The following is a 17,408-nucleotide window of genomic DNA, read 5'->3' on the forward strand; positions in this document are numbered from 1 at the left end:
ATTAATGTCTTAATAATTCAAAATGATCCATCAGTACTCAAATGCTTTACTTAAGTAAAAGTAAAGTATCAATACTGCAATGTAGAAATACTCTGTTACAAGTAAAAGTACAGAATTAAACATTCATTTTTGAGAGTGAATTAAAAAGAAAATTAAAAAAATAAAAGCCTGCAGGGGTACCGAGGCTATTGAGTATACAAAAGTATTGGTATCAAAATGTACTTAAAGTACCAAAAGTAGCAAGTATGCACATTGTGCAGAATGTCCTGTTTCACAAAGTTTTCAAATGTATAATAATTATTTTTTGAAAATAGCAGATCTACAAGCTCGCACTGCGGCGCATTGTGAGCTTGTGGTTCGGCTATTTTCAAATGGCCGATATGGCTGAACTGGGTAATGTATATGCTTTGTAATAATATCAAAATAACTAACAAAAGTTGTGAAATAATTTTAGTGGAGTAGAAGCAAAAAGTACTGACATTTGGAAATACTCCAGTACTTGCATGAGTAAATGCAGTACTGTACTGCATTTACTGCTGTGTCTTCAATAGAACTACAATTGATTGATTTAGGGCCCACACGTCGTGCAGGAACTCAAGACTCAGACAAACGCAGGAAACAAAGTAGGACATTAAACAATCGTTTAACGTCCTACCTTTTGATGTAGGTGGGTTCATGAAAGTCGCTATACAAATTCATGCTATTATTATTATTATTATTATTAGGCTACTTGGTTTCCATTCTTGTGTTGAAAGTCTTTAAAGACTTGAAACACATGACAAAACACAACAAACACAACAAAGGACTGTGGGGATACATAAACCCAAACATCACTCTGAATTTACGCAAGAAATCCGGCAAACATGACAGGCAACAAATGACAATGAACCGGGCCTGGCTAGGAATCACGAATCAGTGTTGATTTTGACAGCAAATTTTGATTTAGTTTCAGTCATAGTCTTTTGACTAAAATGGAATTTTAGTCATCTGAAATGTTTTAGTGTTAGTCTAGTTTTAGTAGAGTACAGTTTCAGTCGACTGAATCTACAGTTGATTTGCCTGATTTTACACTTGGTTGCATGCTGAAAATAGCACAACGTGTCGCAGTGTGAGATTGTAGATCTGAAATTCTCTGATCGCAACACTCGAGCGCAACTAAAATGACTATGTTGGTGTACAGCATTTAAGCTGCCATGAGAGCAGCATTCAAAAGCTGCCTCAGAGCAGAAATGTATGTGGAGCATTTAAGCTGGTGTATCGTATGTTAGGGGTGCCCAAAAGGTAGATGCATGATCTACCTGTAGCCTAGATCACATGTCCCTAGAAATATGTATCATTTAAATATAAAACTATTTTTGGGCATCTGCCACTTGAATTAAGGTGACTTGATTGATTGACAAAAAAAGTCATCTCAAACCCACAGTGTAATACTTTGTTTTCAAGAGTGTGAGTGTAGTATTACAAAGTTATATAGAAAAACAAAAAAATAACTATCTATTTCCCCAATACTTGCTTAGTTATGTAACGCCAGTGCCGCTATACCAAAACCCCTCAGGTACATTTTTAAACTGTTGTCAGCAATGGGATATTCATTCTTTCGGTGGGTAGATCTTGTTTAGCTGGTCATTTAGAAAGCTCTCAAGTCAAAAAAGTGTGGGCACCCCTGTAGTTGGCTAATTGCAACATGAAGAAACCACTTGAGTAGTATGGCAAACCATGAGTAGCCTATTTCAGCACCATGGCCAGCAGCCTTAAGGATGGGGGGGGGGGGGGTGGTTGGCCGTTTGAGAAAGGTCCTCTCAGATGTTTCTGCTGCTAGGCTTATGGGCATACTGCGGCAGTATGCAGAGGAGTCAGGAAATGTGACAGGGAAGTGTAAAAAAAAAACAGAGAGAGAGAGAGGAGTGAACCAACCCATTCCCTGCCCATTATGAGATGCCACTAAAAGGGACAAGACATATGTGGTATAATTTTGTTCGTCTGACATCCAAGAGTGATAAAATGTGTGATAGCAGTTTCAGAAGGGCAGCTGAATACGATTTTAGGGGTATAATCTTGATTATGAAAAACCATATAATTGTTGTCTAAACTCCAAAATTGCAGGTGAAAACATGATCAAAATAAGTCCAAGACGGTTTAGTGTAGTATTATAGGACATTTTGGATCGAAAATGACCTTGAGATTGACCTTTGACACATGACACTGCACTTGAATTGCTTCATTCAGCTCATAAATCAACTCAACAGAAAACCTATACTTTGATGGCAGAATCATCCAAACAGCCCATTATTTGCTTAGTTATTATGTCATTCACTACAATTTTATATCAGATAAAAGGGCCATTTTGACATTGCTATCACATCATTTTATAAACTACAGACATGTAGCAATACAAAAATCACATTGTCCCTTTGTCCCTTTTTACGGCAACAATATCCGATAATGAGGCATCTGGCCTATATGGACTATTACTGAGGATCAGCACAGTGTCCGAAAAGAAAGAGGGAAGAACGTGTGAATCGGGTTAGAGTAGAAAACGGTATACCTACTACGTGGAGGCAGTAAAGAGAATGGCTGAAAAATGTGAAATTGAGGAAAAAAACGAGAGAGAAAACGAAGAGAGAGGACTCGAGAGCAAACCATTTGCATGGACAAGAGCCAGTTTGGCGTTTATCGCCATGGTGGTAAACTGTGCTGTCGAGATGAAGGGGAAATCAGAAAGGATAATGGTGATTTTGGATGCAGCCAGGAGATTCCTGAAGATAGAGGACATTGATAAACTCTTGAGGGAAGGATTTGCGCCAACTCGAACTCTGGCTGCTGGGCCTGGCTGGGTCATCATAGAGAGAGGGACTGTACTGAATTGAGAACGGGTCAGGATCACTGGGTGGGCATAGCCCAAATTTTTATTCATCGATTCTGACATAAATGGATAAATACTAAGAGAGTTAAAGATTTGGACTAGGGTGGGCACTTTAAATTGCACCAAACTGAGAAACTGAGACTGAGTTATACTCCAAACCTGTGGAGGGCAGCAATGTGCCGATAAGGCATCGAGTCTGCTGGAAATTTACAAGAAGAAGAAGACGTTGTCATTGGTCCTTATTTACGCATGCGCAGGTCGTGGCGTATTTTGCGCTATGAGCGTACCATAGAGTAGGGGAGCGTACGTCTGAGCTGAAGCATTTCATAACATTGGTGAAGTTGTTGTTCTATCCTTTGGCTTTACATCACTATATGATCGCAGTGGAGAAATGATCAAATCCGCTGTTCTGTTGCCAAAAATAAAAAATAGGCTTCAAGCTGATAATAGCGACCGGCATATACTAGAAATAACATTCTAGTATATCCTACTACTACGGCATCCATCCACTGCTACAGCAGAGCTAGCAAGCTAACAGCACCTAGCTCGCAGCCAGCTTTCTTCCAGGTGTTTCTGTAGTGAGACATAACCAACGACGTAGAGTTGGTTATTAACATTTGAATGAATTGTCTGTGCATGATTTGTTCTTTGTATGGAGTTGTCACTGGTTTATTTTAGCTAGCAATCGAGAGAGAGAGACCATCTCGCAGTCATAAGGCAACTTTTGGCGTTGTTGTAAATGTCACTGTGCTAAATGCCATTGTGTTTGTTTTGTTGAATAATTTAGAGAGCCTGGCCTCGGCATGGACCAGAAGATTCCATATGATGATTACCAGCTCCCGGTGGTGTTCCTGCCTTCGTACGAGAGCCCACCAGCATGGATATCCCCGCAGGAGGTCTGCATTTCAATCTTATTTAATTTGTCACTACTGCAATTCAGTGGTGAAAAAGCACTTGCATGTTTTACTAAATGTACATGAAAGTATCAATACTGAAATGTACTACAAATTTAATAAGCGGTACGTCTTTCTTTATAACCAACCTTGTGTTGAAATCATATGTTGTCTCCAATCATATCACAGCACATAATGATCCAAAGTAATCACACAAATTGACATAATTAATTTAAAGTGCACAATGCATGTAATTAAGACTAAAGTACAATTGTCTAAAAATGATGATTGGGCAAACCTTAAAAACAATTAGTTTAAAATAAGGCAAAATAATGCATCTCAACTGAAAAAACAAAGCAAACACTGAACTGGACTCTCATTGATATCTTCAAGTTTTTATTCCTGTGATCATTCATATACTATCGTAAATTCTGACATAGATCAGTTGCACCCGCTCCTGGTTGCAATGAAACATGCGTGGCATTAATGTGATCGGCACTCCGTTTGTACTCGCCCAATAAATAATTTCAAAGAATTAAGAGGACACGTGAGATAGTGTTCTAGTTTCACATCCATGTAAAAGTTCTGGCAGAAAACGTTTGTTTAGTCAAATATCTCCACTTTTTAACGAGCTGCACACTTCCTCCGATCATCACAAACGTCATCAGGGAAACACAAATGTTTGGGGCACACAATTGGCAGGTGTGTGGCAGGTGCACACAATTGATGTTGGGTAATTAATCACACCACCTGCCAATTGTGGGCCCCAAACCTTTGTGTTTCCCTGATGAAGTTTGTGATGATCAGAGGAAGTGTTTATAAATTCAGTCCAGCTGCCATTCCGGGCCCCTTTGACCGGAGAGAAAGCTGTCCAGGTGCAGCTCGTGAAAAAGTGGAGATATTTGACTAAACGGCGAGTACACAGTGCCGACCACATTTATGCCGCCGTTCTGCCGCCGTAACCGTAAGTCTATGGAAGTGTTCTATGGCTCTGGTATGTGAAATACTTGCAATGTATGTAACAACGGAGACATTCTAGGGCTAGTTTAGTATGAGCTAGATTCAAGATTCATCCAATCTAGTGCCTGTAAAGGTATAACCAAGCTATTCACCTGACAAGAACGAGATTTGATTTATATTCTTTTTTTTAAACTATACAGAAAAATAAAAAATAAATCATGACAATTCCAAGCCATTTAATTTGTCATTCAACTTATCAGCAATGTTTTCTGTGTGCAGCGAGTGCAGCACCCTGACTACAACAATGAGCTCACCCAGTTCCTGCCACGTACCGTCGTACTGAAGAAACCTCCGGGGGCTCAGCTAGGCTTCAACATCCGTGGAGGCAAGGCCTCCCAGCTGGGAATCTTCATATCTAAGGTGTGTATGTAGGACTGTCAACGATCATGACATTTTAGGATGAGGGGGCACGGTAAAGCAGTCTGTAGCACTGTTGCCTCACAGCTTGAAGGTCCTGGATTTGATTCCCGCTGGACACTGGGCGCTGGGGGAGTGTTCTCTCCTCCACGTCATCAGTGCCCATATAGGCAAAAGAGTTTGCGTGTTCTCCCCGTGTCCCCTAGGGTAGGTACTGACACAAAAAACATGAAGTAATCATGGTCTGTATACTGCCTCCCCCTGGCCAGTCGGGGTGCCTGATGGAGGGGAAAGGAACTGGTTGGTTCCTTTCCCTGTCAGGTGAAAAGAAGCAGCTTGGACTCCTCATGCAGTGAAAGAAGCATGAGGTCAGTCCGTTGCTCTCCTCAGGTTGGCATTACATTAGATAATTGACACTGGGTGAAAAACTGGGTTACAAAAATCGTGTGATAAAATAAATGAACAAACAATCTATTAATTGTGACAGGCTAGGTCAGGTGTCTGTTAACGTGGAATCAACGTTTGGTTTGAACTTTGTAGATTGAGTAAGTATTCTGTTGTCTTGTTTTGTTTTGAGTGTGTTGGTATAGTAGGTAGATTCAGTATGTGTTGTTTTGTGTGTGTTGGTAGGTGGTTCCAGACTCGGACGCTCACAGGGCAGGGCTGCAAGAGGGAGACCAGGTGCTTTCTGTCAATGAGGTGGACTTCCAGGACATAGAACACTCGAGGGTAAGGAAAAAGTGTTATTACCGGTACATATAATAGGAATAGGATGTGTTAAGATGCCACTTGGTGAATTTAAAACTGACACAGAACTCTTTGACAGAACAGTGTTGTTTTCTGCAGATTGGGTCCCCATTGAAATTGATGTCTTGCCTTCCTCAAGCATGTTATCGCAAGCATGCAAACATGTCACATTTCATCAAAGTGATCCATTATGAATCATAATGTTTTTCTTTCGTTTGGTTGGACTCAAACAAAAGACTTGTGTGCCAACTCAAAGCAAAAGATTTCTGCATTAGACCTACTCTAACTGAAAGAATGATGCGTGTCTGTCTGATGTATGCCTAGGAGGATATGGGCCATATATCCTCTGGGTAGAGCATTTACCATTCATTTTCCCAAAGACGTTTCAGAAAGTATTTAAAGACCTTTAAGCCTCGGACAAAGCCAACTCGAATGATGACAAATCATGACAATAAACCCTTTTTTTTGGGCGGAACAAATAATTAGAAGGGAAAAAAGGGCAGTGTACACTTTTTTTTGGTTTGTCATGATTTCTCATCATCCGAGTTTGGCTTTGTCCGAGGGTTTAAGGTCTTTAAATTAATACTTTTTGAAAAGTCTATGGAAGAATTGATGGGATATTCTCTTCTGGTGGTCAGCCATTATAAAATACAAGGTAAATTATGACCCCTAGTGGCTTATTGCTTTATTAGGGCTGGCCAATCCCATAAATATTACCATTCAGCAGGTGGGTGTTCAAATTTCAATATGCTTACATTTTATATACATATACATTCATATCTTTTTATGCCTTGGCACGGAATTTTTATTCCATGGCACGCCATTTGTGAGTTAAGTCGAGATGAAAGATGAGGTGTATATGCTTTCATTATCTACCAATGTCAATCTGTTGCTGGCCACTTGGTCAGGTGTTACTGTTTAGGCTAGTGTTGTGTGGAGGAGTGTCTTATCTGGGGTTATTGTATTGGTAACTGGAATGCTCGCCCCCATTCCACCCAGGGATGGGTGTGACCGAGACCTAGATATGGCCGTGTCTGGTCGGGGATAATGCCGAGGAGATGGAGACAGAAATCTCTCTCCTTGAGCGCAAGTGTAGAACCGGCGGTCGGTAGCAGATCTTGATATAGTATCCGAGGTCTGCTACGTGATCTGGGTCCGTCTTAGCTTAAACCGTCGTAACTTGCGTAGGCATTGATATTTATGGTGTTGGGATGTCAGGGGTGATGTCGCTCTGACGCCCCGGTTATGATGTCAGAGAGGCACTCCGTTCCTTCGTAACAATGGGTATCGTTAGGATTTTTTCGAGTCCGGTACCGGTTCCGTTTCTGCTTATCGATTCCGGTTCTTAACGGTTCCCTATTTCGGTTCCAAAATGATATAAAAGAGGTCAAATGTTTAACAAAAAAGCTCAATGTCAATTTAAGACATGTAATGAATAAATAGTGTAACATCCTCTTCCTCCTCATTCAGTTGAGCCATTTGTGGATAATATAGTAAAAAAATAAATGGTATAAACTTAAAGGGACACTTCACCCTTTTTGCTAAAAAATATATGTTAATAACATTTAGGAGCGTTAGAACATTTTCCTGGGGGTCTTTATGTGTGTAATATGTGGTTTTAGGCAGTGAATGGAGCCGGCTGGACCAGCTCATAACAAACATTATACATGAACAACTGCGAGCTTTGTCATATAATTGGTTCAGGAATATGAAAGAAGACATAAGTGATATCACACGTTTTTTCCGAGTGGTTGTTTTTCGACTTAATAACTATTTATTTTTATTGAGGTATTTATAGAAGAGCACATAGTAAGTTTTCTGCCTGGGCTGCTCTCTGCTCTTTGAAAAAATAAATCACATTAAGTAGTATGCACATCAAAAAATAAGACAGCCTAAAATAACGTGTTATATATATTATTTTATTTTCCAGAAGCTATCACTTTACAAAAGGTCTCAGTCATTCATAAATAATGTTTCTTCATGAGCTGGTCACTGAGCTCTCATTGACTCCAATGCATTCTGCCGAACTTCCGGGTGTAGTTTGGAAGTGTCCATGAAAGTGTCATGGTGCAGCCCAGTCACGTGACCACTTCACTTCCTTCTAAGAGCTTCCTTGGACTACATCAAGGAAACTCTGAGAAGGAAGTGAAGTGGTCACGTGACTGGGCTGCGCCATGACACTTTCATGGACACTTTCATGGGAGCCAAAATCACACAGGAAGTGCAATGAATACATGGCAGTGAATGGAGCCGGCTGGACCAGCTCATAACAAACATTATTCATGAACAATTGTGACCTTTTGAAAAGTAATCACTTCTGGAAAATAACAGAAGACATATCACAGGTTGTTTTCTAATCACTTACTTTTCGATGTGCACAGAGTGCAGAGTATATAATTTTATCTGAGGATCTAAACAGCAGCAGGTATCGTTTCTGGCTCCGAAGTATCGCGATATTTGGCTGCCAGACAGGAAACGGTGGGAAGTCTCACGATACTTGGTGCGTTCAGAAGTGTACTTTGTACTTTATGGTATCTCTATTTTTATAGAGATACCATACCTCATTAAAAATTACACAGTGTACACATCGAATAACAACACAGCAGACAATAATGTGTTACATGTCTTCTGTTATTTTCCAGAAGTGATTTACTTTACAAAAGGTTTCAATTGTTCATAAATACTGTTTGTTCATGAGCTGGTCACTGAGCTCTCATTGACTCCAATGCATTCTGCCAAACTTCTGGGAAGTTTGGCTCCCATGAAAGTGTCCATGAAAGTGTCATGGCGCAGCCCAGTCACGTGACCACTTCACTTCCTTCTCAGAGTTTCCTTGGACTACATGTGGTCTCAGTAAGACGGACCTCCCCTATCCACAAGGAGGAGCAGTGCACCAAAGTATTTTGGGAATTGTAGTCCAGGAAGGAAGTGAGACCAGTGTCCATGACATCAGAGACACTGGGCTCACTGCTACAATCTAAAATATCTAAAACCACATATTACACACATAAAGACCCCTGGGAAAGTGTTCTAAAGCTTCTAAACGTCATTAACATATATATTTTTGCAAAAAGGGTGAAGTGTCCCTTTAAGGTCAATTGTTTTTCACAAAGCTTTTATTTTTAAGACTTTGATTTAAGACAGATTAATAGAGTATAGACCAACATCCTTTCCTTTAACAGTTGAGCCATTTGTGGATACTACAGTTACCTCTTACTACTACTGACAATGACAACAAATATGTGAAATTCTAGAGTCTTCTTCTGCTATTGGAAATAAGAAGCCATGTTCCTTTGTTGTGATGACCAGTGCCCCTAGCTAAAACATTAGCATGAATTAGCTTTAGGAGGACCGAAAATAAACACACTTTTTACAAAATACGACTGTTAATACTTCTTTCTTTCTCTGTTAGCCAGTTAGTAAAAGACTAGTATTATCTTCAAAAGCGATTGTGTACAAAAGGCGATTTTTTGCGGAATTTGCATACTCTATTATGCTCTATTTTCTGGTTAGCATTTGTTAGCATTGGTTAATCCAATCGTTAAAACATTACACATAGTGACATGTTTAAGCAATTACAACGACTTAATGACACTAAAACGACTTTCTGATGGAATAAAAACATTCTTTAACATTCCAACTGTGTTGCTGGCTCTCCGAGTAGCATGATCTGATTATAATCAGCTGTTTTATGTGCGTGCGTGCGTGCGTGCAGGGTGTCACCGAAATTGAATTATTTTAATGGGTACCCGGTACTCGAGCATGTTCGGTTCGGTACCGGATTGGTCCCGAGGTTCGGGACCCACCCCTAAAATTTCCACCCAGTGGTTCTTGTGTTCGTTTGACTGAGGATAAGGTTGGCAATAATTTTAGGTTTTGGCATAGTTTTACTGAGGTTATGATCTGGAATAACTCTGAGGTTAGATTTTTGTTTTGGCATAGTTTTTATGAGGTTAAGTTTACGAATAAGGTTGCTGGAATTGACCCTGTGTGTGTGTGTGTGTGTGTGTGTGTGTGTGTGTGTGTGTGTGTGTGTGTTGGGGCGAGCGTTCTTGTATTCATTGTATCCTTTGGCCATCTTTATAGATACAAAACGGCAAAAAAAGAACAATGTAAATGACATGTAAAGTTTTTTCATAAACAAGATGGATGGTTCTGCACACCAATACCAATGAATTTCCAAACCTTTTCCAGAATAATTAACCCAATATCCAGGCCTATACTAGTATATAACAATCATTCAGCGCAATAATGAGTCTCTTACTCCTGTGCAATGCACAAAGACGGGCAGTGTAGCAAAATGAAGCAGAGAATATAGAATGGTATGAATCCATTCCAAATTCCGTGCAACAATGTTTTTGCTACACCTCCTATCCCAGGGCATAGGATCACGCTGCAATAAGAAAAAAACATGCATAACCAATGCATATCCAAAAAAAAAATCCGGGATCTTTTGATAAATTCCAGAACCCTTTTCCAGGACTGGAAAAAGTGTTTTCCACATTTGTTTCAAAATATTTCCAGAAATGTAATGCCCTGTCAACACACACAAACTATTCATGTAATTATGTCTGTAACAACAATATGCATCTAAATTTCTGCTGGACTGTTTTTTTTTTTTAGGCTGTAGAGATTTTGAAGACTGCTCGAGAAATTCTGATGAGAGTTCGCTTCTTTCCTTATAGTAAGTAATTGCTCTCACCTGCTCCACTTGAACAGAATTAATTCAGAGATAATAATTATAATAGAAGCTAGCTACTACTGTACCTATACAGCCCGGCTTGCTGATCCATGTCATATGTATGTACTCCTGTTATTATTTCTATGGGTTCTAATACACATTTGGCAATGTGTTCCCATCAGACTACCAGAGACAGAAAGAGAGGACGGTGCACTAGATGGCAGCAGAGGGGAAGAGAGAAGCGTGTGGAAGGGAATTGAGATCCTGCCTTGTGTCTGATGTTCTGTTCTTCAGCGGGTCATGTTCCCTTTCACAGACTTTATATCTCATTCTGTTTCGACTTAAGGATGACTGATCTACGACTAAACGGTTCCATTCACAGCTTACATACTTGGGACCGCCACGCTGACGGAGATGCTATTAAAGCATGCTCTCCACCACTTTGATATGGATGACTCACAAGAGGAGCCATAGAGATTTCACAAGCTCTTTTTGGACCACAACAACCAATGATTATTTTCATAACCAAAACTTTGATTAGTCTATGTGACACATTTAGACCACACAATGATAATGTAATTAAGAACAATTATCGCAATTCATCTGAACACACATCTTGACATTACTTAATGTTTACTCTGCAGTCGAAAACATGACTTCACTTTACAATATGGAACAAAGTGTTCATGTGTTGGTGATGTTTCAAATGGCACATATTTTAAATATTCACACATCACTAAATCTATCAATTAAACACTAATGTATTTTAACCAAAGACAAGGGCGTTCAGTAGCATCAAAACACCCTTGTCAAGCTGGAAGATAGAATTATTCACTGTTTATACCCAACAACGTACTTTATCGTCCATTGTGCATAAAATATGAATATGCCTGTGTAAATATGAAGCTATGAACTGATATAAGGGATTTTTAAATGGCGTGCTGTAAGCCCTAGTATTGCCTTAATACTGAATAGTAAATATTTAGAAAATGTTTTATACTACGACTACTGATACACTATTTGTTGTATGAACTGAAAATGTTTTGATGTGCCAAACGGTTAGCGTAATAACTTAAACTCGCAATGGTCAACAGGAAGATTCTAATGCAAATTGAGACTACACTTTGCTGTGTATCATACAGTATGTTTTCATTTGAAGTGTTTGAACAGTATCTTTAATGTGTAATTAATTGTAAAGTTTTTGAATCCATGGTTAAATGCATGCATACTATAGTAGTGCATCGAAACACTATCGTCTTATGCATCTACAGTACTTGGATGGCACTAAAGACTGCATGAGAAAAAACCTTTTGACTTGTCATTTATGGTGTACGTAAGATATGATAACTGTCATTGACGTTTCTCGCTGCATACAATGAGTCCTAAAGAAATCAGTTTGTGTGACAGCTTGCCTTAAGACCTGCATTAATGACAGTTCAACTTGTTGTTCCACTTTAAACCTGGGTTTCTGTTTAGTGTTGGTCACACTTTCAATTACAAAAGTACAGTGACTACTGAAGCACATTTCAGTGAGGTTTATTAAAAAATAAAATAAAAAACGACTTCAGAAAACATTTAAACTCCACTTGATGCCAGGGTCACCATTTACTCTCTGGCTTGACACACTCAAAATGAATAAACCAATGGATATCTTCAATCTGTTTAATGAAAAATGTTCTAAACTTTTGATATGTTCCTTCATTGAGTTCAACAGATCATGTTGCGGCTTACTACACTGAAGTTAAATAATTTTCCATACACTACTAAAGGCAGCACACCTTAATAAATACAAACATTGTTGTAAGAACCTTCAGTGACAATCCTGTGTCAAAGACCAAACTAAGAGTTGGTTATTAAACATGAAATTAACAAGTTGACATTATCTTGTATATAAATATGTTGATAGTAAGATACAACAGTATACGGTCAGTGGCAAAACATTGTTTTTGTGACTTACAATGTTGGTAAGTAATGATAATTTACCGTGTTCAACTAAAATTCAAGAAGCTAGCAAAAGCAGCTCATACTTCGTCTTAAACACGCAAATAAATTGAAATAACCCTATGTTGAATTGAGTATAATTTGAGTATAGAAATACAAATGGCAAAACAAAAGTTATTTCAATTCACTCTCCCCATACTAAATGATTGACTGACCGATGTTCTTGCGTGATAGACATGCTTACTTTCCCTTCCCTGCGAGCCTTATGTATTCACATAGCTACTACAAATACAAAACACATTTCGTGAGTCTGCCACAATTGAGTCTTCTATACTTGCACAGTGTATAAAGAAAGCGTAGTTATATGGCTAAACACTGGAGAGTTTTAGCTTTGTTCTAGGTTGATTGACCAGAATGGCAACTTGCACTGTGCTCAGTTCCATCTGTAACAGAACCTGCTGTAAACACTTTATTCCCTTGAGCATCCAAAATAATGAAATGCCACATAATGGAGGGGGGGGAAAAAAACAAAATTATATATATACATACATACATAATATATATATGGGGGTAGGTTAGATACAGCTGATCACCAGTAAATTCTATAGGTATAGGATAGATTTTGCTTTCTGGTGTGAGTCAGTGCACTGCACATATACGAGTTCGCTCTCTCACACAGGTGCCCACAGCACCTGAACAATTGCATTCTTTTTTTTAAGTGCTATTTTTTACTTCCATTGTCATTGCTGCAATGTTGACCCAACAATCTTTGTCTCTACGTATCAATAATGGAATTTAACAAAGAATTATGAATCCTAAATATTGAGTAATAGTGCATCCACTAGCCTTCATCCCCCTTATTGAGCTGCTCAGTTACTGTCCTCGTTCTCCTCCTGATCGTCCATCTTTGTAGTCTCGTCCACATTTTCGAGTGAATCTGCTCTCTGCAATGATAATTCCCCCGGGTCCATCATGGGCAAGGTGTTCTGTTCTGGGAACAGCCAGGGTTTTTGGTCGGGAAAGTTCTGTTCCTTCCACGCAGTGTATTCCTTGCCCGCTGTGTGCACACACCTCATCACCTGGAAAGAGAAGGCCCAAGACAGAAAGGGCGGGTCAGAGAGGTCATAGGTTAACAAGTAGAATCTCACCACGCCTTCATGTTCAGTCAACAAAAGCCAAAGATAAAGATAAAACTGCACAGTGCCGTGTTATCAAATTATGTGTCTTAACTGATTAAATCAAGTGACTGATTAACACAAACCGAGTTTAAAACCAGTACATATAATGTCTTTAGTATTGTTTTTTTTTAATGTCCATGGTTTGTTGGGGGGAGGGGATGGAAGCAGTTAATTTATAAATAGGTCACTATTCCTGCTCAAAGGAGGAATGGGAGTCACACAATCTCGGTTTCGCACATGTCGATACAATTGCATCTATTCTAAATAGTTGCAAGCAATGGAATGGTATGAAACCAGAAGAACAGGTTCTACCAGGGCAGAGAGCGACAGCTCTGTGACACTCCTTTGTAAGGAACCTACCCAGAAGGACAGGCCCCCACGCTGGGTTCCTATGGTAACCATTGTTATTTAAGACACTTGAAACCATTGCTTATGCACACAAACACACACACACACACACACACACACACACACACATTAATAGCCACTTAACACACAAGCAGGCCCACACACACACACAAGCAGGCACACACAAATGTCCAACTCTTCGATGAAGCACCAGGAAATCGATCATGCTTGTTGAAGAAGAGAGTGGAACAATACTATCAGTGATTAGTAAATGTTACTTACCTTTGGCGCTAAAACTTGAGATGCTTTGTTCACCACCCAGGTGGGGAGAGAACCTGAAGTCAGACGGTGGGATAAAATTAAAATGCTGCTCTACTTTACTTCCCAAAATGCTCTTTATATATACTTTGGTGAAGTGAATGAATGAGGTCAGTGCATATTTATTACTGGTTTTGGCCTCACCTTTGGGGTCGGCCTGCGAAAGGTATGAGAAGGAACAGCTGTTAGGTCCTATAGGTTTGATCAAGTAGCCTGTTAGAATGGAGATGGCTCTCACGAGGTTCGTACGAGGAGCGTATTTCTGGAATTTGAGACAAAGCAGCTTGTTGGTTACTTTTCTTTTATACACAATACACAAACAGTAGTTGTTTTACACCCATTAAGACCTGAGGCCGATTCTACACATTTGTCCGTAATCAGTACTAGTTCTCACACTTTCAAGATGTTCAAAAATAGCACGTCTGCTGCTATAACTATACACAAGCTAGATTAAATATGCCACATATTTCAGGCATGCAACATGAAGATAAAAATGAACCGTTTGTACTTTGTTAGACAATATAAAACACCGTCCTAAGATGCAGGGCATGCAGAACAGAGCATGAGGATGATAATAGGTTCCGTGACGTGAACCATAGGAATGGTATGTTGTTTGAGATAGAGAGAGAGGTTGCTGTGTGCTAGTTATGTGGACAGGGTGTGACCGACTTACCGGGTGTTTGACAGAGTAGTTAACAATAATGTACTCATCATCCGTCACCTGCCACGAACGCAGCGTAACCACATCTCTGTTCTTCAGAGGCTTTGGACAAATCCCTATAAAGAAATACAATACAAACAGGTTTAGCACTTTGCTGATGAGGACAAAAATACACAGTCCTGCATACAGGTGCATTTTGTTCCAGAATGTACAAATATATACTTTAAACTTAAAGGTATATTCAGTGATTTCACTTAATTCAAATATCACTTCTTTTTTTGTTTTGTTGTGATAATCCTCCCTACTATAGTGTGCTGACCATATAAGGAGTTCCTCCCTGTCCCCAGTTAACCAACAACAACATAGGTTTCGTTTTTAGCTAGGTGGCCCAGCCGTCATCCAATCAGGATAGAGATGGGCCTTCCGCCAATCATGATTGAGGCCTGTAGTGAGTGCATGTCTTGTTACCGGGGCGGACCGGGTTTTTTTCCCCCCAAATCACTGAATGCTCCTTTAACGCATGTGTTATAAGTATAACACATGTGTGTGTTACAGTACAGTAGCCTACATCTGTACAGTTTATTTTTTTATGAGTTTTACATTTTTATAAATATCATACATTATATTTAGTGCATATGCAGTTATTGGGTCATTATTAGCTTTGTCTCAAGTCGGTCATCACTCCTCGTCAGTCATAATGTCATATAATATTAGTCTGGCTAATAGAGGGTAGGCCTATGCGTGTGACATCATCATCAAACCATGCAGGAACGCCAACTGAGTGGCAAAAAACTACTTCCTGGCCTCGACAGCCCATACATCCAAACAGAAAAGTCCTATCTGATTTAATTAAACAACGTTAAATGATAAACTCACTTTGCATGTTGCTTTGTCATTCACTTTAAGCATGCACATACCCTAGTGCCTAGTCTATAAACCAGATTAGTCTGGCTTATTAGCCAGGCTAATATAATATAGGCCTATGACAGTCTTGTATCAAGGCTATATGTATTAGCCAGTATTCCTACATCAGGAGAAACAACAGTGGAATGTGCAGTGACAAGAGAGGTTGCATCAAATAAGGGCATGCTCACATGAGTAGTAGCCCACATCAGTGTTGGCAGAGACACGGGCGATATCAAAACTCTCCAACATGGTAGGATCCCATTTCTTACGGTACTGGCCATCGTGAAGGACGTCGTACATGGTGGCAGCTGACACGTCCTTTATTGTCATCTTGCACTGAAAAAGGAGAAGAAAAAAATATATATTATAATAAAATAAAAAACACAACACACTGTCTCTCTCTCACACACACACACACACACACACACACACACACACACACACACACACACACACACACCCCTTTAATTAATTTACTTATTCGTCCACATGAGTGTACAAGGAGTGTACAAGTGTACAAACAAAAGGACAGACATATGTAGGTTCTGTAAAAATGTAGGCCTAGTCAGCAAATCTTTTTGCTGACATCCCCCCCCTCCCAAACACAAACACACACCCACGCGCGCGCACTGTGAAACTTCAATGAGTGTTTCAAAGGTTATAGGACAAAGACAACGTGTTCTTTAAAAAACGAAGTGTACAACAAAGTACCCCGGTAGACGTTTACCTTGATCTTGTGAATTTTAGACGCTCCTTTGATCACTTGTTGTTTGGGTAGGCCCACTTCGACCCACACTTGCATGTCGTTCTTGTCATACTTCTTGTGCCAGTTTTCCGTGGCGAGGCACTGTCTCCTGAAGTCAGAGAACAGACCATCATCAGGCAGAACACTCTCGCGTCGCTTGGTCGACATCCTTTTTTCCAAAGTGGGTCAGTGAGTGAGTGCCCGTCCTGTCCCCGTGAAATAAAATGTCCCCTGTGAAATAAAATAGCTTAACTTAACTCCCAATATGCAACCACAGACCCTTGAATCAGTCCTGCTGTCAGTCTGTGTGGTTATATAGGTCTACTACTGGGTTGAATAAATTCTCAAGACTAACTTATATAGCAACAAATCACCACCAATCGAGTTGAGCAGGATTTTTGTGCTGGATTCCTGACCTGTTGCCTCCCTCCCTACTCTCCCTGTTCGGCATGTATCCTCTATGATCCCATCCTCTGGCAGCACGCACCTGTAACGTGTTCCGGAAGTGTGTGTGCGCGCAGGTGCTTGTTTCCCATAGCCCGCAACTGTCGGTCGCAGTCGCACTGTGATTGGGTGGGTCGGGTCGTTGACTTGTTGTCACCCACGGCAACCGCACTAGTCTGCGAATGTCTTGGTGCCTACTGCCTGTCATTATTATAAAGGTGGTGTTGTCACTGTTGTGTATTTATTTTGCTGTTTATCCTACTTAAACCTCCCTCCCTCCCCCTTTCTCTCTCTCTCTCTGAGAGA

The 17,408-nt window shown here is 40.0% G+C and overlaps 2 protein-coding genes across 3 annotated transcripts; one reads left to right on the forward strand and one right to left on the reverse strand.

Moving 5' to 3' along the window:
• The first annotated feature begins 3,134 nt into the window (after nt 1-3,134).
• On the forward strand, nt 3,135-12,785 carry pdzd11 (PDZ domain containing 11). Of its 2 annotated transcripts, none has more exons than XM_083785953.1 (6): nt 3,135-3,198; nt 3,651-3,759; nt 4,996-5,136; nt 5,764-5,862; nt 10,504-10,564; nt 10,744-12,785. In XM_083785953.1, exons 2-6 carry the CDS (start codon nt 3,667-3,669, stop codon nt 10,776-10,778), a joined length of 429 nt encoding a protein of 142 aa, XP_083642079.1. In that variant the 5' UTR covers nt 3,135-3,198; nt 3,651-3,666; the 3' UTR covers nt 10,779-12,785. The 2 variants fall into 2 exon arrangements, with proteins under 2 accessions (XP_083642079.1, XP_083642080.1); XM_083785954.1 differs by lacking the exon at nt 3,135-3,198 and adding an exon at nt 3,211-3,430.
• Nucleotides 12,786-12,859: 74 nt separating this feature from the next.
• Nucleotides 12,860-17,086, reverse strand: stard14 (START domain containing 14). Its single transcript, XM_083785952.1, has 6 exons — nt 16,641-17,086; nt 16,102-16,249; nt 15,020-15,123; nt 14,491-14,608; nt 14,311-14,363; nt 12,860-13,581 (listed from the first exon to the last, which is right to left on the reverse strand). Exons 1-6 carry the CDS (start codon nt 16,824-16,826, stop codon nt 13,372-13,374), a joined length of 819 nt encoding a protein of 272 aa, XP_083642078.1. The 5' UTR covers nt 16,827-17,086; the 3' UTR covers nt 12,860-13,371.
• Between the last annotated feature and the right edge of the window lie 322 nt (nt 17,087-17,408).

The sequence above is a fragment of the Protomyctophum parallelum genome, assembly GCF_964188405.1.
Source record: "Protomyctophum parallelum genome assembly, chromosome: 16".
Classification (NCBI taxonomy): domain Eukaryota; kingdom Metazoa; phylum Chordata; class Actinopteri; order Myctophiformes; family Myctophidae; genus Protomyctophum; species Protomyctophum parallelum.

Excerpts from the sequence above, each read along its gene's own strand:
- pdzd11 (XM_083785953.1), top strand. The coding sequence starts at position 3,667 with ATGGACCAGAAGATTCCATATGATGATTACCAGCTCCCGGTGGTGTTC. Across the intron at positions 3,760-4,995 it reads CATGGATATCCCCGCAGGAG|CGAGTGCAGCACCCTGACTA; the intron begins GTCTGCATTTCA and ends TTCTGTGTGCAG. Across the intron at positions 10,565-10,743 it reads AGTTCGCTTCTTTCCTTATA|ACTACCAGAGACAGAAAGAG; the intron begins GTAAGTAATTGC and ends TGTTCCCATCAG.
- stard14 (XM_083785952.1), bottom strand. The coding sequence starts at position 16,826 with ATGTCGACCAAGCGACGCGAGAGTGTTCTGCCTGATGATGGTCTGTTC. Across the intron at positions 16,250-16,640 it reads CTAAAATTCACAAGATCAAG|TGCAAGATGACAATAAAGGA; the intron begins GTAAACGTCTAC and ends CTCCTTTTTCAG. Across the intron at positions 15,124-16,101 it reads TGATGTGGGCTACTACTCAT|GGATTTGTCCAAAGCCTCTG; the intron begins GTGAGCATGCCC and ends ATTTCTTTATAG.